This window comes from Pleurodeles waltl, chromosome 8, assembly GCF_031143425.1.
Source record: "Pleurodeles waltl isolate 20211129_DDA chromosome 8, aPleWal1.hap1.20221129, whole genome shotgun sequence".
NCBI classification, from domain to species: Eukaryota; Metazoa; Chordata; class Amphibia; order Caudata; family Salamandridae; genus Pleurodeles; species Pleurodeles waltl.
Genome location: NC_090447.1, coordinates 347,470,856 through 347,486,584, shown reverse-complemented (window position 1 = coordinate 347,486,584; position 15,729 = coordinate 347,470,856). Strand labels below are relative to the sequence as shown.

At 45.6% G+C, this 15,729-nt stretch overlaps 1 protein-coding gene across 4 annotated transcripts in view; it reads left to right on the top strand.

Annotated features, from left to right (window-relative positions):
- Window positions 1–15,729, top strand: part of USP9X (ubiquitin specific peptidase 9 X-linked) — a 1,493,361-nt gene that overhangs the window by 1,439,364 nt on the left and 38,268 nt on the right. For all 4 annotated transcript variants that reach the window (XM_069204214.1, XM_069204212.1, XM_069204215.1 and 1 more), the window contains exon 43: window positions 3,087–3,299. In XM_069204214.1, coding sequence (XP_069060315.1) covers window positions 3,087–3,299 — 213 coding nt within the window. The remainder of the gene's footprint in view (window positions 1–3,086; window positions 3,300–15,729) is intronic.

The following is a 15,729-nucleotide window of genomic DNA, read 5'->3' as shown; positions in this document are numbered from 1 at the left end:
TAACACAAAGTAAATCCTTTAAAGGCTGGGTTGAGTTACATTGATCAAAAGCATTGTTTTGCTCATCAGGTCCAGCCTGCAAAGGTGCAACAAGAGTTTGGTACAAAGGTTGTATGGCAGAGCTACTATACGATCGGCAACATTGCCCAAATCTGAATTAAACTTTCTGGTCCCCATTTTTCACAGCACCTCCAGTGACATCAATAATGCATGTATCCTTAGAACCATAACCATGTGTAGCTTTGTGCTGGATGAAATAAGAACGTCCATTTGGTGAAAAGACCCACTATTGCTTATGATTTACATAGTATGTAGCCTTAGTAGCTTTATTTTGTTAAGGGGAGATTTGCCCACTGGTATCATAGGGTGTCTTAGAAAATGTTTCTTGCTGACAAGTACAATTTGAAGGTGACAATAAAACTTAGCAATAAGAAAATAAAAAAACAAAGGTGAAATGTATCTGTCTCAACAACTCTTTATGATAATAATTCATGCTTCATTCTAGATTGGTAAAAATTGAGCTCATTACACCTCTGAACCTAGAAGATGCATACTTAAACATTTCAGTTTTAAAGTATCCACAAACATACCTCATATTTTATATGGATTCAGAATATTATTGATTTTGGCCTAGAATCTGCTTCAAGGGTCGGCGTAAAGCACCTACGTGTGAAAGAAATTTGTCTGCTGAGAACAATCTGCATCCATTTGTATAAATCATTAATATTATGTTCTCCCAAGAATACGCACTTTTAAGGTCATACAGTCTTCACAGTTTAGGTTATCACAAGGAAATCCAAACATCACACCCAACAACCTTTTTCTGCACCCACAAGAGTACTAACCTATTACTAAGTACTTTTAGTGGCCCCAAGACAGGCCACAGAGCACTAAAAATGCTAAAAACAAGCAATAAATGAAAATACACACTCAATGACTTGACTCCAGGCCAATATGTTTTTATTTAAAAAAAATATTCTTTTGTTAATTTATTTTGAGAACCACAAGTTCATTTAGCAGGTAAGTACATTAAATGAAAGGTACTTTGCATAGTAATAGTTGAGTCTTTGAATAGATTCAATATTGTACACAGTTTTCATTAAAATGGCAAAAAGCTATTTTAAAAGTGGACACCTCAATTTTCAACAGTTCCTGGGGTAAGTAAGTACAGTACAGTTTCAGAGGTAAGTACCACACTTACAGGTTCAATCTCCGGGGCTTAGGTAGCCCACCCTAGGGGGTTCAAGGCAACCCCAGGCACCCAGTACCAGCAACATATGGCCGGTCAGGTGCAGAGGTCAAACAGGAGCCGAAATAACGTGGGAGCCTATGGAAACGGTGTACACCGGTTCCAGTCTGCTTACAGGTAAGTACCTGCGTTGTCAGAGGGCAGACCAGGGGGGTTCGGAGGAGTACTGGGGATGTCCCAAGTAGGCACACAAAACACACCCTCAACGGCATGGGGGCGGCTGGGTGCAGTGTGCAAACAGGGCTTCGGGTTCTCAATAGAACTCCATGGAGGGACCCAGGAGGTCCCTTGCAGCATATGTTGTGCCACCCTAAGGGACCCCTCACCTAAAACATACACACTGCCATTGTAGATTGTGTGTGTTGGTGGGGAGAAAAAGAGAAAGTCGACATTGCATGCCCCTCAGGATGCCATGCCCACGAAATACTGCCTGTGGCATGGGTAAGTCACCCCTCTAGCAGGCCTTACAGCCCTAAGGCAGGGTGCACTATACCACAGGTGATGGCATAGCTGCATGAGCAATATGCCCCTACAGTGTCTAAGTCTATTCTTAGACATTGTAAGTACAGTGTGGCCATATTAAGTATATGGTCTGGGAGTTTGTCAAAAACGAACTCCACAGCTCCATAATGGCTACTTTGAATACTGGAAAGTTCAGTATCAAACGTCTCAGAATAATAAACCCACACTGATGCTAGTGTTGGATTTATTAAAAAATGCACACAGGGGGCATCTTAGAGATGCCCCTTGTATTTTACCCAATCCTTCAGTGCAGGACTGACTGGTCTGTGCCAGTCTGCTGCTGAGAGACAAGTTTCTGACCCCCCTAAAGTGAGGGCCTTTGTGCTCTCTGAAGCCAGAAACAAAGCCTGCTCTGGGTGGAGGTGCTTCACACCTCCCCCTGCAGGAACTGTAACACCTAGCAGTGAGCCTCAAAGGCTCAGGCTTCGTGTTAGAATGCCCCAGGGCACTCCAGCTAGTGGAGATGCCTGCCCCCTGTGGGACACAGCCCCCACTTCTGGCGGCAAGTCCAGAGGAGATAATGAGAAAAACAAGGAGTCGTCACCCACCAGGGTTGCCTTGAACCCCCAACGGTGGGCTACCTATGCCCCAACGTTAAACCCTATAAGTGTTTTACTTACCTGTGAACTTAACATTTAGTTACCTACCCCAGGAACTGTTGATTTTTGCAGTGTCCACTTTTGAAATAGCTTATTGCCATTTTTGTCAAAACTGTACATGCTATTGTGATTATTCAAAATTCCTAGAATACCTGAGTGAAATACCTTTCATTTGAAGTATTACTTGTAAATCTTGAACCTGTGGTTCTTAAAATAAACTAAGAAAATGTATTTTTCTATATTAAAAACCTATTGGCCTGGAGTAAGTCTGAGTGTGTGTTCCTCATTTATTGCCTGTGTGTGTACAAGAAATGCTTAACACTTACCTCTGATAAGCCTACTGCTTGACCACACTACCACAAAATAGAGCATTAGAATTATCTCTTTTTGCCACTATCTTACCTCTAAGGGAAACCATTGGACTCTGTGCACACTATTTCTTACTTTGAAATAGTATATTCAGAGCCAACTTCCTACACTCTCTCTCTCTCTCTCTCTCTTGACTCAATCGTAATCTGTGAAATACCTTTTCCAATGTATGGAATCTACTGTGGTAATGTGAAGTTGTTAGTTTAGATTTTTACCCAGTTCTGTTAACTCCATTTGAGACACAGTGTATTTTTCATGTAAAGAAAATATAAATGAATAGCCAATGTACGTTTTATGAAATATTAACATGCCAAAAATCATTGCTTTTCTTTTTTTATTCTCTCCAGAGCAATGGCGATCTGAAGAGAAAATGGACATGGGCAGTGGAATGGCTTGGTGATGAATTGGAGCGCAGGCCATATACTGGCAACCCACAATACACATACAACAATTGGTCTCCCCCAGTTCAGAGCAATGAAACATCCAATGGCTACTTTTTGGAGAGATCGCACAGTGCTAGGATGACTCTTGCAAAGGCTTGTGAACTCTGCCCAGAGGAGGTACATAGTCAAATAAAATAAACAAGGAATTAATGCTGTAACATATGTGGCTGCTAAAAGTGTGTGGTAACCTGAGATTGAAATTTAAAACATTAAGAAATATGTTTTATACCTGGAGATGTCGTTCTGGGCAAATATCACTGTGGCCATTTCCATAAGTTTTCTCTGAGTAGTTCAGCATGGATTGATAAAAATAACATTTGTTTTCCCAGTAGTGTGACGCTGAAACTGTGTACATGGTTTAAGTCAAAGAACAGCTCTCTCCTTTGGACAGCTTAATTAGTCTACTGTGTCCTCGTATAAACATTGGCTGCACCTGAGTTGTATTACTGTGGAAATTATTTCTATTCATATATAAATATATGTTTGGTGGCATGTGTAGCTGCAGATACACATTCTTAAGCATAGCTCTTACGACATCTAGTGTTGGGCTCGGAGTGTTACAAGTAGTTTTTCTTCATAGAAGTCTTTTCGAGTCATGGGATAGAGTTACTCCTCTAAGTGACAGTGCGCATGGGCATCAACTCCTTTGTTAGATTGTTTTCTTTCCGCCGCCTGGTTCGGACGTGTTTCCTCTCGCTCTGGCTTTCGGTTCAGAAATTCTCAGAACTTTCTACCTTTTTCACATACCATCGGTATTGTTTCAAACTCGGTTTCCTTCTGCACTTGGATCCGATAGGGCTGTAAGGCCTACTAGAGGGGTGACTTACCTATGCCACAGGCAGTGTGAGGCTGGCATGGCACTCTGAGGGGAGTGCTATGTCGACTTAGTCTTTTTTTCCCCACCAGCACACACAAGCTGTGAGGCAGTGTGCATATGCTGAGTGAGGGGTCCCCAGGGTGGCATAAGAGATGATGCAGCCCTTAGAGACCTTCCCTGGCATCAGGGCCCTTGATACCAGAGGTACCAGTTACAAGGGACTTATCTGAGTGCCAGGGTTGTGCCAATTGTGGAGACAAAGGTACAGTTTAGGGAAAGAACACTGGTGCTGGCGCCTGGTTAGCAGGGTCCCAGCACACTTTCAAATCAGAACTTAGCATCAGCTAAGGCAACAAGTTAGGGGGTAACCATGCCCACTTATAGCATTAGTACAGGATATTGTGTGTTATTTGCTTCATTTACAAAAAGCAAATCTGGCATATTAATCTATTAAAATTCATTTAACAGCAATATCAGCCTACCTCCAAAACAGACAGCATACCTCGCTGTTTAGAATTCCTGTCATAAAAGCATTTATGGAAGGGCTTAAACAAGTTATTCTACTTAGAGTACCATCAGCTCCTGCCTGGAATTTTAATATTGTGCTCACAAGACTTATGGGTCCATTATTTGAACCCATGCACTCTTGCGCTATTCAGTTTCTCTCATGGAAGGTTGCTTTATTGGTAGCAATTACTTCCTTAAGAAGAGTAAGTGAAATTCAAGCATTTACTTTAGAAGAACCCTTCTTCCAAGTATACAAACACAAAGTAGTACTTCGGACAAATCCCCCCAAAAATTCTATAGTGGTTTCACCCTTTCACATTAATCAGTCAGTCAAAATCCCAGTGTTGTTTCCACGGCCAGATTCTGTTGCTGAAAGAGCTCTCCACACTATTGATCTCAAAAGAGCTCTAATGTATTATGTAGACAGAACTAAAGATTTTAGAAAAACTGAACAACTTTTTGTTGCTTTCCTCCATAAACGTAAACCTATTTCCAAACTATTTCCACTAATAAAGAGGGTACCTCAATGGCATTCTTAGGAAATACACCAATGGCACACATATGCAAAACAGCCACATGGTCCACACCACAAACATTTACCAAACACTACTGTGTGGATGTGTTATCTCGACAACAAGCAAATGTTGGTCAAGCAGTGCTTAAAACACTATCTCAAACTACTTCAACTCCTACGGGTAACCACTGCTTACTCGGGAGGAGAATTGCTTTTCAGTCTATGCACAGCATGTGTATCTGCAGTTACACATGCCATTGAACGGAAAATGTCACTTACCCAGTGTTCATCTGTTCGTGGCATGTAGTGCTACAGATCAACATTATTTGCATTGAAATATCTTACTTGAATTAATCTCCCTAACGATGTTAATAGGTTGCACAATAGCCATACATAAGCTACTGGGATATAATTTCAAATTCTTTTCAACAAACTAAAAATCTATTCAACAACTCATTGATGATCCTACCAAGAGACCTTAACTCATATTGCATATATTTATAGCTCCCTGCTACAGTTGTGTGCTTTTTACTAGCGATAACAATAAGTTAAAAACGTTCGCTAGTGAATTTGTCTTCTTAACGATGTTAATAGGTTGCACAATAGCCGTACACTAACTGCTAGGATATAATTATTTCAAATTCTTTTCAACAAACTAAAAATCTATTCAACATCTCATTGATGATCCTACCAAGAGACCTTAACTCATATGGCATACATTTATAGCTACCCGATACAGTCGTATGCTTTTTACCAGCGATGACAATAAGTTAACAACGATCGCTAGGACTATAATAAGAGAATATCCAAGCTTGTCATCATATTTAAGTCAGACCCCGTAAAAGATCTGCGCTATCTGATAGAGACTTCTAGCTGCAGCTTCCTTACCTTAGAATTCCCTGGCGTCGGCTTCGAATCTGGAGTTTTTTTCTGAGCAGTACCCTGCGCGCTCCCTCTCGGGCGCATCGTTCAGATCCGTGTGCGTCGTCAGCGTCGGAGCAGTCTATGATGTCGCGGTTGTCTATATAGACGCCGTCTCAGCGCGTGTATGTCAGATCTTTTCCTTCCGCGGCGGTTAAGCGCAGTTTTGGAAAGAGCTACCAATGCTTTTTTGACTGTTTGGAGTCATGTCTTCGAGAAAGACAGGATTCAAGCTGTGTGGTGCGTGTCATCGCACCATGTCAGTGACGGATCCGCACCGAGTTTGTCTTTGGTGCCTAGAGAAGGACCACGATTCCACCTCGTGCTCCGACTGTCGGGCCATGGCGCCGAAGGCCTTGAGGGAGAGATCCCTTAAGCTTCTTGCGGCCCGACATTCGTCTTCGGTCAGCGCGACTCTGCGGAGGTCACAGTCCCGCAGTAGGAGGAGGTCGCAGCACCGCTCCCGGAGCCCCAAGTCCTCTTCCTCGCATTTGAGGTCTTCCGAAGGTAAGAGGCACAAGAAGAAGAAGAAGTCCAAGTGGACTTCGTCTTCGCCACGCCCGTCGGCCGACGAGGCATCTAGGGAACGTCGACATTCCAGTCGAGGTTCTGCGGAGCCGTCACAAGGGTCGACTCTGCGTCTTCTCCCCTTTCCGGGGACCGGATCGACCCCCGCTAAGATAAAAGAATTCTAGGAGGCCATGCGTCTTGTTTTTGAGCGGGCTGCACCCTCGGGTGGGTCTTTGGGCCCCGCTGGGTCAGCAGGGCCCCTTCGGATTCGACGCCGGCGGCTTCAGCCTCAGGGCCGTTGGGGACCCCAGGATCCGATACCGGATCCGGACCGGCGCCGGTCTCTCACAGTCGGCCTCCTTCGGCGCCGGGTCCGACGTCGACGATTCCGCCAGTGGCAGCCCCATCCTTATTCTGGATGATCCGGAGCGACGTTGTACGACGTCGATGGAGCCAATTCGCCCCAGATCATTGTCTGAGCATTATTTGGAACAGCCGGACGCAGGAGAGGAATGGGAGGGGTCTGAGGACCCTTTAGAATCTGGATTGCAACAGGACTCGTATGAGGATCTAGGGGAGGCCAGTGGACTGGATACGTCTCCAGATACTGGTATGCTCTCTCCTCCTAATGTGGCTACGGAGGAGGGTGCTTCTTTCGCTATGGTGGTGCATAGGGCAGCTGAGGTCTTGGACCTAGATTTGCCTACGGTGCCAGTCAGGACGAATATCCTGACAGAAGTGCTTCAGCTGGGGGTGTCAACATCAGAGCCTTTGTTGCCCTTCAATGAGGCTTTTACAGACGTCCTTCTGGGTACGTGGTCCAAACCCAGCACAGGGGCTCCTGTGAATAGGACGCTAGTTTTCTGACTCAACACCGCACTCCTGAGAGCTTGGTTGTCCAAGCCTCTACTTCCCATGGTGCCTTCCCTTCCGCTCCCTCGGATAGGGAATCCAAGAGGCTGGATCAACTTGGGAAGAAGATGTTTTCTTCCACAAGCCTGGCATTGAGGTCCGTAAACACCTCTTGCCTATTGGGCTGTTATTCCCATAATTTATGGGATACGGTGGCGCAAGTGCTGGCCCAGGTCCTGGAGGGTGTACGGGACACTCTCACCCAGGCTGTCCAGGATGGGAGAGATGCAGCCAAGTTTACGATCCGGTGTGGCTTGGACACGACCGACTCGCTGGGCAGAGCGATTTCATCGTCAGTGGCCCTACGTCACCACGCCTGGCTACGTTCTACTGGTTTTTCAGGGGATGTCCAGTCTAGCTTGATGGACATGCCCTTTGATGGCTCTCGCCTTTTTGGTGAAAAGGCAGACTCCGCGCTTGGGAGGTTCAAGGATTCTCGAGCCACGGCCAGATCCTTGGGGCTTTTTAGCGCTGGCACAACAGCAGTCTGTCTTTCTCCCCTTTCGAGGCTTCGGAAGGGGTGTGGTACCACACCAGCCACAGTTTAGCCACCGTCCTCAGGCTTCACAGCATCCCAGAAGAGGACGTGGTCATGGTACCATCAGACCCAGAGGGTCTGGCCCGAGGTCGGCCGCCACACAGCCCCCCTCCACTGCGCCCAAGCCCTCCTAGTGTGGTTCTGCGGGATCATGTCCGTCCAGTTGGAGGGAGGATTTGTTTTCATCTCCCTCACTGGCTTTCCATCACCACAGACAAGTGTGTCCTGTAGATCTTACGGAAGGGCTACTCCCTTCCCTTCCAGTCTTTCCCTACTTCTATCCCTCCGACAAAGGAATGGCTGATGGAGGACCATCTAGCTTTGCTCCGCGAGGAAGTTATAGCTCTCTTGGCCAAGGGAGCCATAGAAAGAGTCCCGATATCAGAAGTAGGCAGTGGTTGTTATTCCCGCTACTTTCTGATTCCCAAAAAGAACAAAGGCCTTCCCCCTATCTTGGATTTAAGGGACGTCAATCTCTTCCTCACGAAGGAGAAATTCAAGATTCTCACTCTTGCTCAGGTTTTGTCTGCCCTAGACCAAGGAGACTGGATGGTAGCGTTGGATTTGCAGGATGCATATTTCCATATTCCTATCCTGCCAGCCCACAGGCGTTACTTGCGGTTCAAGGTGGGCCACCAGCACTTTCAGTTTACCGTGCTTCCTTTCGGTCTCACCAGTGCCCCTCGGGTGTTCACAAAGGTGAAGGCGGTAGTGGCAGCTCATTTGCAAAGGTCAGGGATCTCAGTCTTCCCCTACCTAGACGATTGGCTGTTGAAGGCTCCTACGCCCCAGGCTCTTGTCACCCACCTCCAGAGGACGGCAGACCTCTTGCATTCGCTGGGGTTCACTATAAATGTGCAGATGTCACACCTGACTCCCTATCAGAAGCTCACTTTCATCTGAGCTGTTCTGGACACAGTGCAGTATCGGGCTTATCCTCCCGATCAGCGGGTTGAGGATATTCAGGTTATGATTCCGATGTTTCGGCCTCTATCCTGGATCTCGGTAAGACAGACTCTGAGGCTGCTGGGACTCATGGCTTCCTGCATCCTGTTGGTCAAGCATGCCAGATGGCGCATGAGGGCTCTGCAGTGGGGCCAGAAGTTCCAATGGGCACAGCATCAGGGAAATCTTACCGACGTGGATCAGATCTCGGAGGGGACTGCAAAAGATCTGCAGTGGTGGTTAGTGAACTGCGAGTGGGTCAAGGGCAGACCCCTCTCCCTTCCCCAACCAGATCTAATGGTAGTGACAGATGCGTCACTTTTGGGATGGGGCGGCCATCTGTGGGAGGTGGAGATCAGAGGTCATCGGTCTCCAGCAGAATCTGGGCTCCACATCAACTTGTTGGAGCCTCGGGCGATCCGGCTAGCATTAAAAGCATTTCTTTCTTTTGTGAAAGGGAAGGTGGTGCAGGTGTTCACAGACAACACTACCGCAATGTGGTACTGCAACAAGCAGGGCGGTGTGGGGTCGTGGACCCTTTGTCAAGAGGCTTTACGTCTCTGGACATGGCTGGAACAGCAGGGCATGACCCTGGTTGTTCAACACCTGGCAGGTTCTCTGAACGCCAGAGCAGACGAACTCAGCCGAAAATGCTTAGAGGATCACGAATAGTGTCTCCATCCGGAGGTGGCGCAAGGACTCTTTTTAACAGTGGGGAGAGCCTTGGTTAGATCTGTTCGCCTCCGTAGAGAACGCACAGTGTCAGCAGTTTTGCACATTGGAGTTTCCAAGGGGGCTATTGCTATGCAACGCTTTTCGTCGCGAGTGGAGTTCAGGCCTCCTGTACGCCTTTCCGCCTATACCACTTCTGCCCAGAGTTCTCAAGAAGATCAAGAATGACCGGGCCCAAGTAATCCTAGTGGCTCCGGATTGGGCACAGAGAGTTTGGTATCCAGAGCTTCTCAAAATGAGCATCGGTCCTCCAATCAGGCTGCCTCTTCGGGAGGATCTTCTGTCGCAGTAGCAGGGGAAGGTTCTCCACCCGAACCTGTCAACTCTGCGCCTTCATGCGTGGAGATTGAGCGGCGACAGTTGATGGTTTATGACCTCCCTCACGAGGTCTGTGATGTCATTCTGGCAGCCAGGCGTCCCTCTACTAAGTCGATCTACGCCTGCCATTGGAAACGTTTTGTTTCGTATTGTTCAGAGAGGTCTATTGATCCTCTTTCTTCTTCTCTGTCTAACATCCTTTTGTTTATTTTGTCTCTCGCCCAGCAGGGTTCCTCCTTGGGTACTCTCAAGGGCTATCTTGCAGCCTTATCGGCTTTTCTTCAGTTGCCTGATCAACCATCTCTGTTTAAATCACCTATAGTACAGAGATTTTTGAAAGGGCTTGTACATCTGTTCCCGCCTGTGCCTTTCGTTATGCCCCAGTGGGATCTTAATCTGGTTCTTACCTTCCTTATGTGTGCTCCTTTCGAGCCCTTGCATAACTGTCCTCTTCAGCTGCTTACTATTAAGCCAGCTTTTTTGGTGCCAATTACATCTGCCAGAAGAGTTAGTGAGCTACAGGCTTTGTCATCAAAACCGCCGTATCTCACAATCTTTCCTGAAAAAGTGGTTCTCAGAACTCGTGCCTCTTTCCTCCCCAAGGTGGTGACCCCTTTCCATCTGGGTCAAAATATCACCCTACCCACCTTCTTTGCACCACTGTATCCCTCTAAGGAAGAGGAGCATCTCCATCGGCTGGATCCAAAAAGAGTGTTATCGTTCTACCTTGACCGCACTAAAGAGTTCCGGGTGGACGACCAACTCTTTGTGGGGTACGTTGGTGCAAAGAAGGGTCGGGCAGTGCAGAAACAATCCATTTCGTGCTGGGTCGTTCTCTGTATAAAAATATGCTATGCTTTGGCGAAGAAGCAGCCTCCCGAGGGCTTGAGAGCTCATTCCACTAGGGGAAAAGCTGCTACCACTGCGTTAGCACGTGGCGTACTGGTGGTGGACATTTGTCAGGCTGCAACGTGGGCTTCTTTGCACACGTTCGCAAAACATTACTGCCTGGATAGCCAGGTGAGGAGAGAGGGGCATTTTGCCCGGTCTGTTTTGCAAGACTTTCTTGTGTAAAAAGCTCCTGCAGACCCACCGCCATGGGTTATAGCTTGGGTATCTATTCTAAGGTAAGGTAGCTGCAGCTAGAAGTCTCTATCAGATGAACAAGTTACTTACCTTCGATAACGAGGTATCTGGTAGAGACTCTATCTAGCTGCAGATTCCTTACACCCGCCCAAGCCTCCCCGCTCTGGGGAAACTTTTCTCATGTAGATATGTATATATTTGTATATATGTATTTATGTGTACATATGTATATTTTTGATCTTGGCATCTTTTTGCCTTTCTTAAAGGCATGAAAGAATTTTTTACTCCAAACAGTTAAAGTGGTGAAATACATGATAGTTGGTTCTTCCATGACACTGCGCTTCTGGCGTGGTAAGTTGTGGAAAAGAACTGACGTACGCGCGCCGAGACGGCGTCTATATAGACAACCGTGACATCATAGACGGCTCAAACGACGCTGACGCCGCACGCGGAGCTGGTCGACGCACGCGGATCAGAACAACGCAGCGCGCACAGGGTACTGCTCAGAAAAAACTCCGGATTCGAAGCTGACGCCAGGGAATTCTAAGGTAAGGAATATGCAGCTAGATAGTCTCTACCAGATACCTCGTTACCGAAGGTAAGTAACTTGTTCATTTTGGGTAACTAATAATAATGGGTCCATTCATCATGTCACAGATAAATTATTTCAACCTACTCTGCCATATTGTATTAATAAATCTCAATTTGTTTTCATGTTCTTACTGTAAAAATTACAAAATGTCCAATACTTGTAAAATACAACTTTATCACTCATTAACATATGAGACATTACTAATTAAATAAACTTGTAAACCTCTCAGTAGAGATGGATGTACAGCTCTTCACTGCTGTTCAACCCATGTAGTTCTTTGGTATCTAATGCTAATATGTACTTGGACTCTAATTTTCTTAAATTCTTTTCTCTGTCCCCTCCCCGAATATCTTTATTTATTCCATCTAATACACTGTAACTCACATCTTCTACTCTTCCCCCTATGAACCTCATGTATATGTCAGGCAACGGGGTAAGAATCATCTATTGAGAATAGCTCTCAAATGTTGCAAAATTATTTTATGCACTTGCAGTTTGGTACTCCCTACATGAATTTTAGGACAGCTGCATTTTAAGATGTAAACTACAAAGTCACTTTTGCAATTATATCTAACTTTGATGGTATGAACTATTCTATCTCCCCTTTTAATAGCTTTGATATTTTCTCTGTTTCTACATGCCTTACATTTGGAACATTTGTAGAAACCGCCCTGAGTACTAAACTAACTTTTGTTGGGCTTTTGTTGTCGCACATCGCTCTTTACCAATATGTCTTTCATGGATGTCCCTTTCCTATAAGTGACTAGTGGCCTGCTCATTAATTCCTCCCCTGTAACGGGGTCACTTTTCAGCATGCGCCAGTGTTTCTGCAACAAGTTTCTCATTTGAATGTGAGCAGTGTTGTAAGTCGTTATGAATCTCACAATCCCTGTATCTTTCGCTATTGCTTTCCCCTTGTCACTATGGATATTTTTATTATCTCTGTTCTATTCTTAAAGCCTTTTATGCTCGTGGAGTGCTGTCTTTCCGAAAAGCGAGAGGAAAGTGTTGGATATATATATATTTATATATATATATATATATATATATATATATATACACACACACATATGTATACATGTATTTATTTACATATATCTACGCAGCCTATATTAAATGCTAAAAATACCTAATTTACATTGCCTTTTCCTTAAATAAACCTCTCATCAATCTCGAGTGTTTCTCTAACTCAGAAAAGACAGAGCATAAAGTGCAAACACAAGCTTTATTGAAGAGAAAACTGCAAGGAAATACAAATGCAATCTTAGACAATAGGCTGCATTAAAAGCACCACAAGAAAATACTGGCACTGTGCCTTTAAGACCCTCAGGACCGTCTGTATCCCTTCATGTCTCAAAGGTGACAGGTCAGTTTTGTTTTCTGGCTTCTTCAGTGAGGATCCTGGAGCAATGAGCTCTCCAATTTCTGACTTTTGTCAAGAAATTGCTATATACAAATCATTTTGTGCTACTTCACTCAATGTCTTTTGCCATCTGGAGTGAAGAGAAACAATTTTCTGACATAAGACTTATTTTTTTTCTGTCAAAAATGCCTTCTCTTTTTGTCCAGTGCCCTGCTTTTGGCAAAAAGAAAGCACAGGCTGACCCTCATTCAGTCTGCATCATGTGTCTTCCTGACACCCATCTGCCTGACACTTGCCATCATTGTCAGAAACTCTCTATAAGAACTTTAAAAGATAGAGATAAAATGCAACTCCATGTCCTTCAAGAGAGAAAAGGCTTACATAATCAGGAGGACTGTCACCGTCCTACAAGAAGACATCTCTTCCTGGGGAAGTCTCCAGAGGCGGATCTACTGACAAGAGACAAACAGCAAGCAAGCTCTACTTCCAGAGCTAGGGAAAAACCTCTCTTTTCCCCATCGACATAGATTGCCCCCATCCATGAGACACTCCTCGCTTGCAAGACTGCAGTCGGTCATGAAGCAATAGTGACCTCAATACCTGCAGGGTCTCCTTCAACAGCAACGCATTACCATAAGACATTGAGGAACATATCATCAAGGGAAGTTTACTGTTGCTCGAAGTTGACACGTGTCTGGGGAGAAGTCTCTGACGGATCTCCACCAGTTGATGCTGAGGCAGAACCGTTGTATTGAAACTCCGTTGACGGCCGTCCATAGCCAGTCGACATTGAGGCAGGTTCCGATGGTGAAGACTACATTGACGATGACTTTTTATCCTGCGTTGACGTCAATACATCCTTCACACTCTGTCGACATCAACCAGGCGCCATTCAACATCGAGACAGTCATCCCCAAGACAGTTTCCATCGTTGACATCCAGACACCATCCGACATAGAAAGTCACATCCAGGCAATATACGGTGGTGGCAACTCGGCATCATTAGATGACGAGGCATCACTCACCGGCTAAGACTTCACCCAGGCGTGATTTGTCCACAAGACCCCCGTCTTCGATGGGGTCCAGTTCCACAAAGTCCAAACTAGCTATATTCACAGGTGTACTCCTCTACACGGTCTCCCTCGTGGACACTGTCTCCAACTCTGCAAACTGAAGCCAATCTTCTTCGTTTAGCACTCATTAGTTTGCCTGGGTCCCCAGCATAATCCAGGTTACATAGGGACTCCAGTACTTGGTGCAGGACCAGGACACGGTCCAGAAGTAGGTCTAGATGCAGAACAGATCCCAAACACAGGCCCTGAGGTCTCAACATTCTAGGTCACGCCAGCATCCACTCAGATTCCCTACCTGGTCTTTATCTAAGTCAACAATAAGAGATTACTCGCATACACTTACGATCTCTTAACCAGCGAGAGTATACCCAATAGATGACATCAACACTTTTAATGAGATATTGGTGAGAAGGGCTGCTAAACTTGAACATTGATATCCCGCACCCACTAGGACCTCTTTTGTCACATTAAATCCAATACATCATAGGTTATCCACTAGACCATTGCTTCCTTTGGTTCCAGGCCTGCTTCAACTATTACTGGACATTTTTCTTACTCCAGCCTCACTATGAGCGACTCCTCCAAAAACTGTAAAGAAATACAAGGCCTCATATCAAGATCCTTTATTTCTGAGAACCAACCCTCCACCAGACTCTTTCATTATAGCTGTCGCCAAAAATGCCCACTTCATTGGAGCGTCGTCCTCCCTACCTCTGGAAAAGGAAAGTAAGCAAATGGATTCTTGGGGAGAAAAATGTGTGGCACATTAGCTTCATTTATGAAGGTCTGAAGCACATCAACATTACTGGGGAGATATGACCGGTCTGTCTGGGATTCACTCTCCAGATTAACAGACAAACTGCCCAGAGCAGACAGACAGGACTTCCAGGAGATCTTGCAAGAAGGAAGCCTGGTTCCTAACAAGGTAATTGGCACAGTGGCAGATGGCGTTGACCTGGCTGTGCATCAATACTCACATGGAGTATGTGCCAGATGCGCATCATGACTTTGTTTCACAGGCCTTAAGCAAGAGGCACAAGAGAGTATCCTGATACTCCCGTTCACTGCCAACTCCTTATTTAGTCTCACACGGATGACCAAAATGGAAACAGAGTTAGACACAGTAAAGGTTGTGGGTTTAGAGAAATGTAAAGATTTTCACCGCAGGTGTAGACTATCTGACAGGTGCCCGTACCTTCAGGGGCTTTAAACCCCTCACTGGGTCCCACAACACCACCGACAAGCCAGACCCCAATATCAGTTCCGCAAGTCAACACGGGAATGAGAAGCTAATTGGCAACCTCCAGCTTCCTCCAAAGCACCAGGCAAGCAATGAGATGTTGCTTCCCCCCCTCTTCTTTACCCACTCCGGTAGAGGAAAGTATCACCAAGCATCTGCTTGAGTAGCATTACATCACCAGCGATAACTGGGTCTTAAATATTGTAGTGAATAGGTATTCACTATTCTTCAAGTTCCCTCCTCTGTCTGTTCCACCATCAACAGCTGCTTACCATCAGCATATGCTCCTGCAAAATTAAATTTCCACACTTCTTCAGAAAAGAGCCATTGGGGAGGGCCCATCCTTGCAAAGAGGGCAAGGAGTACTCTTTTTTTATTTCCTTCTATGGAAAAAAGCCCCAAACAGAGAGCTCAGGCCCATTCTGGACTTCAGACTACTAAACAAACACATCTGCATGGAGAAATTCAGAACGCTTTCT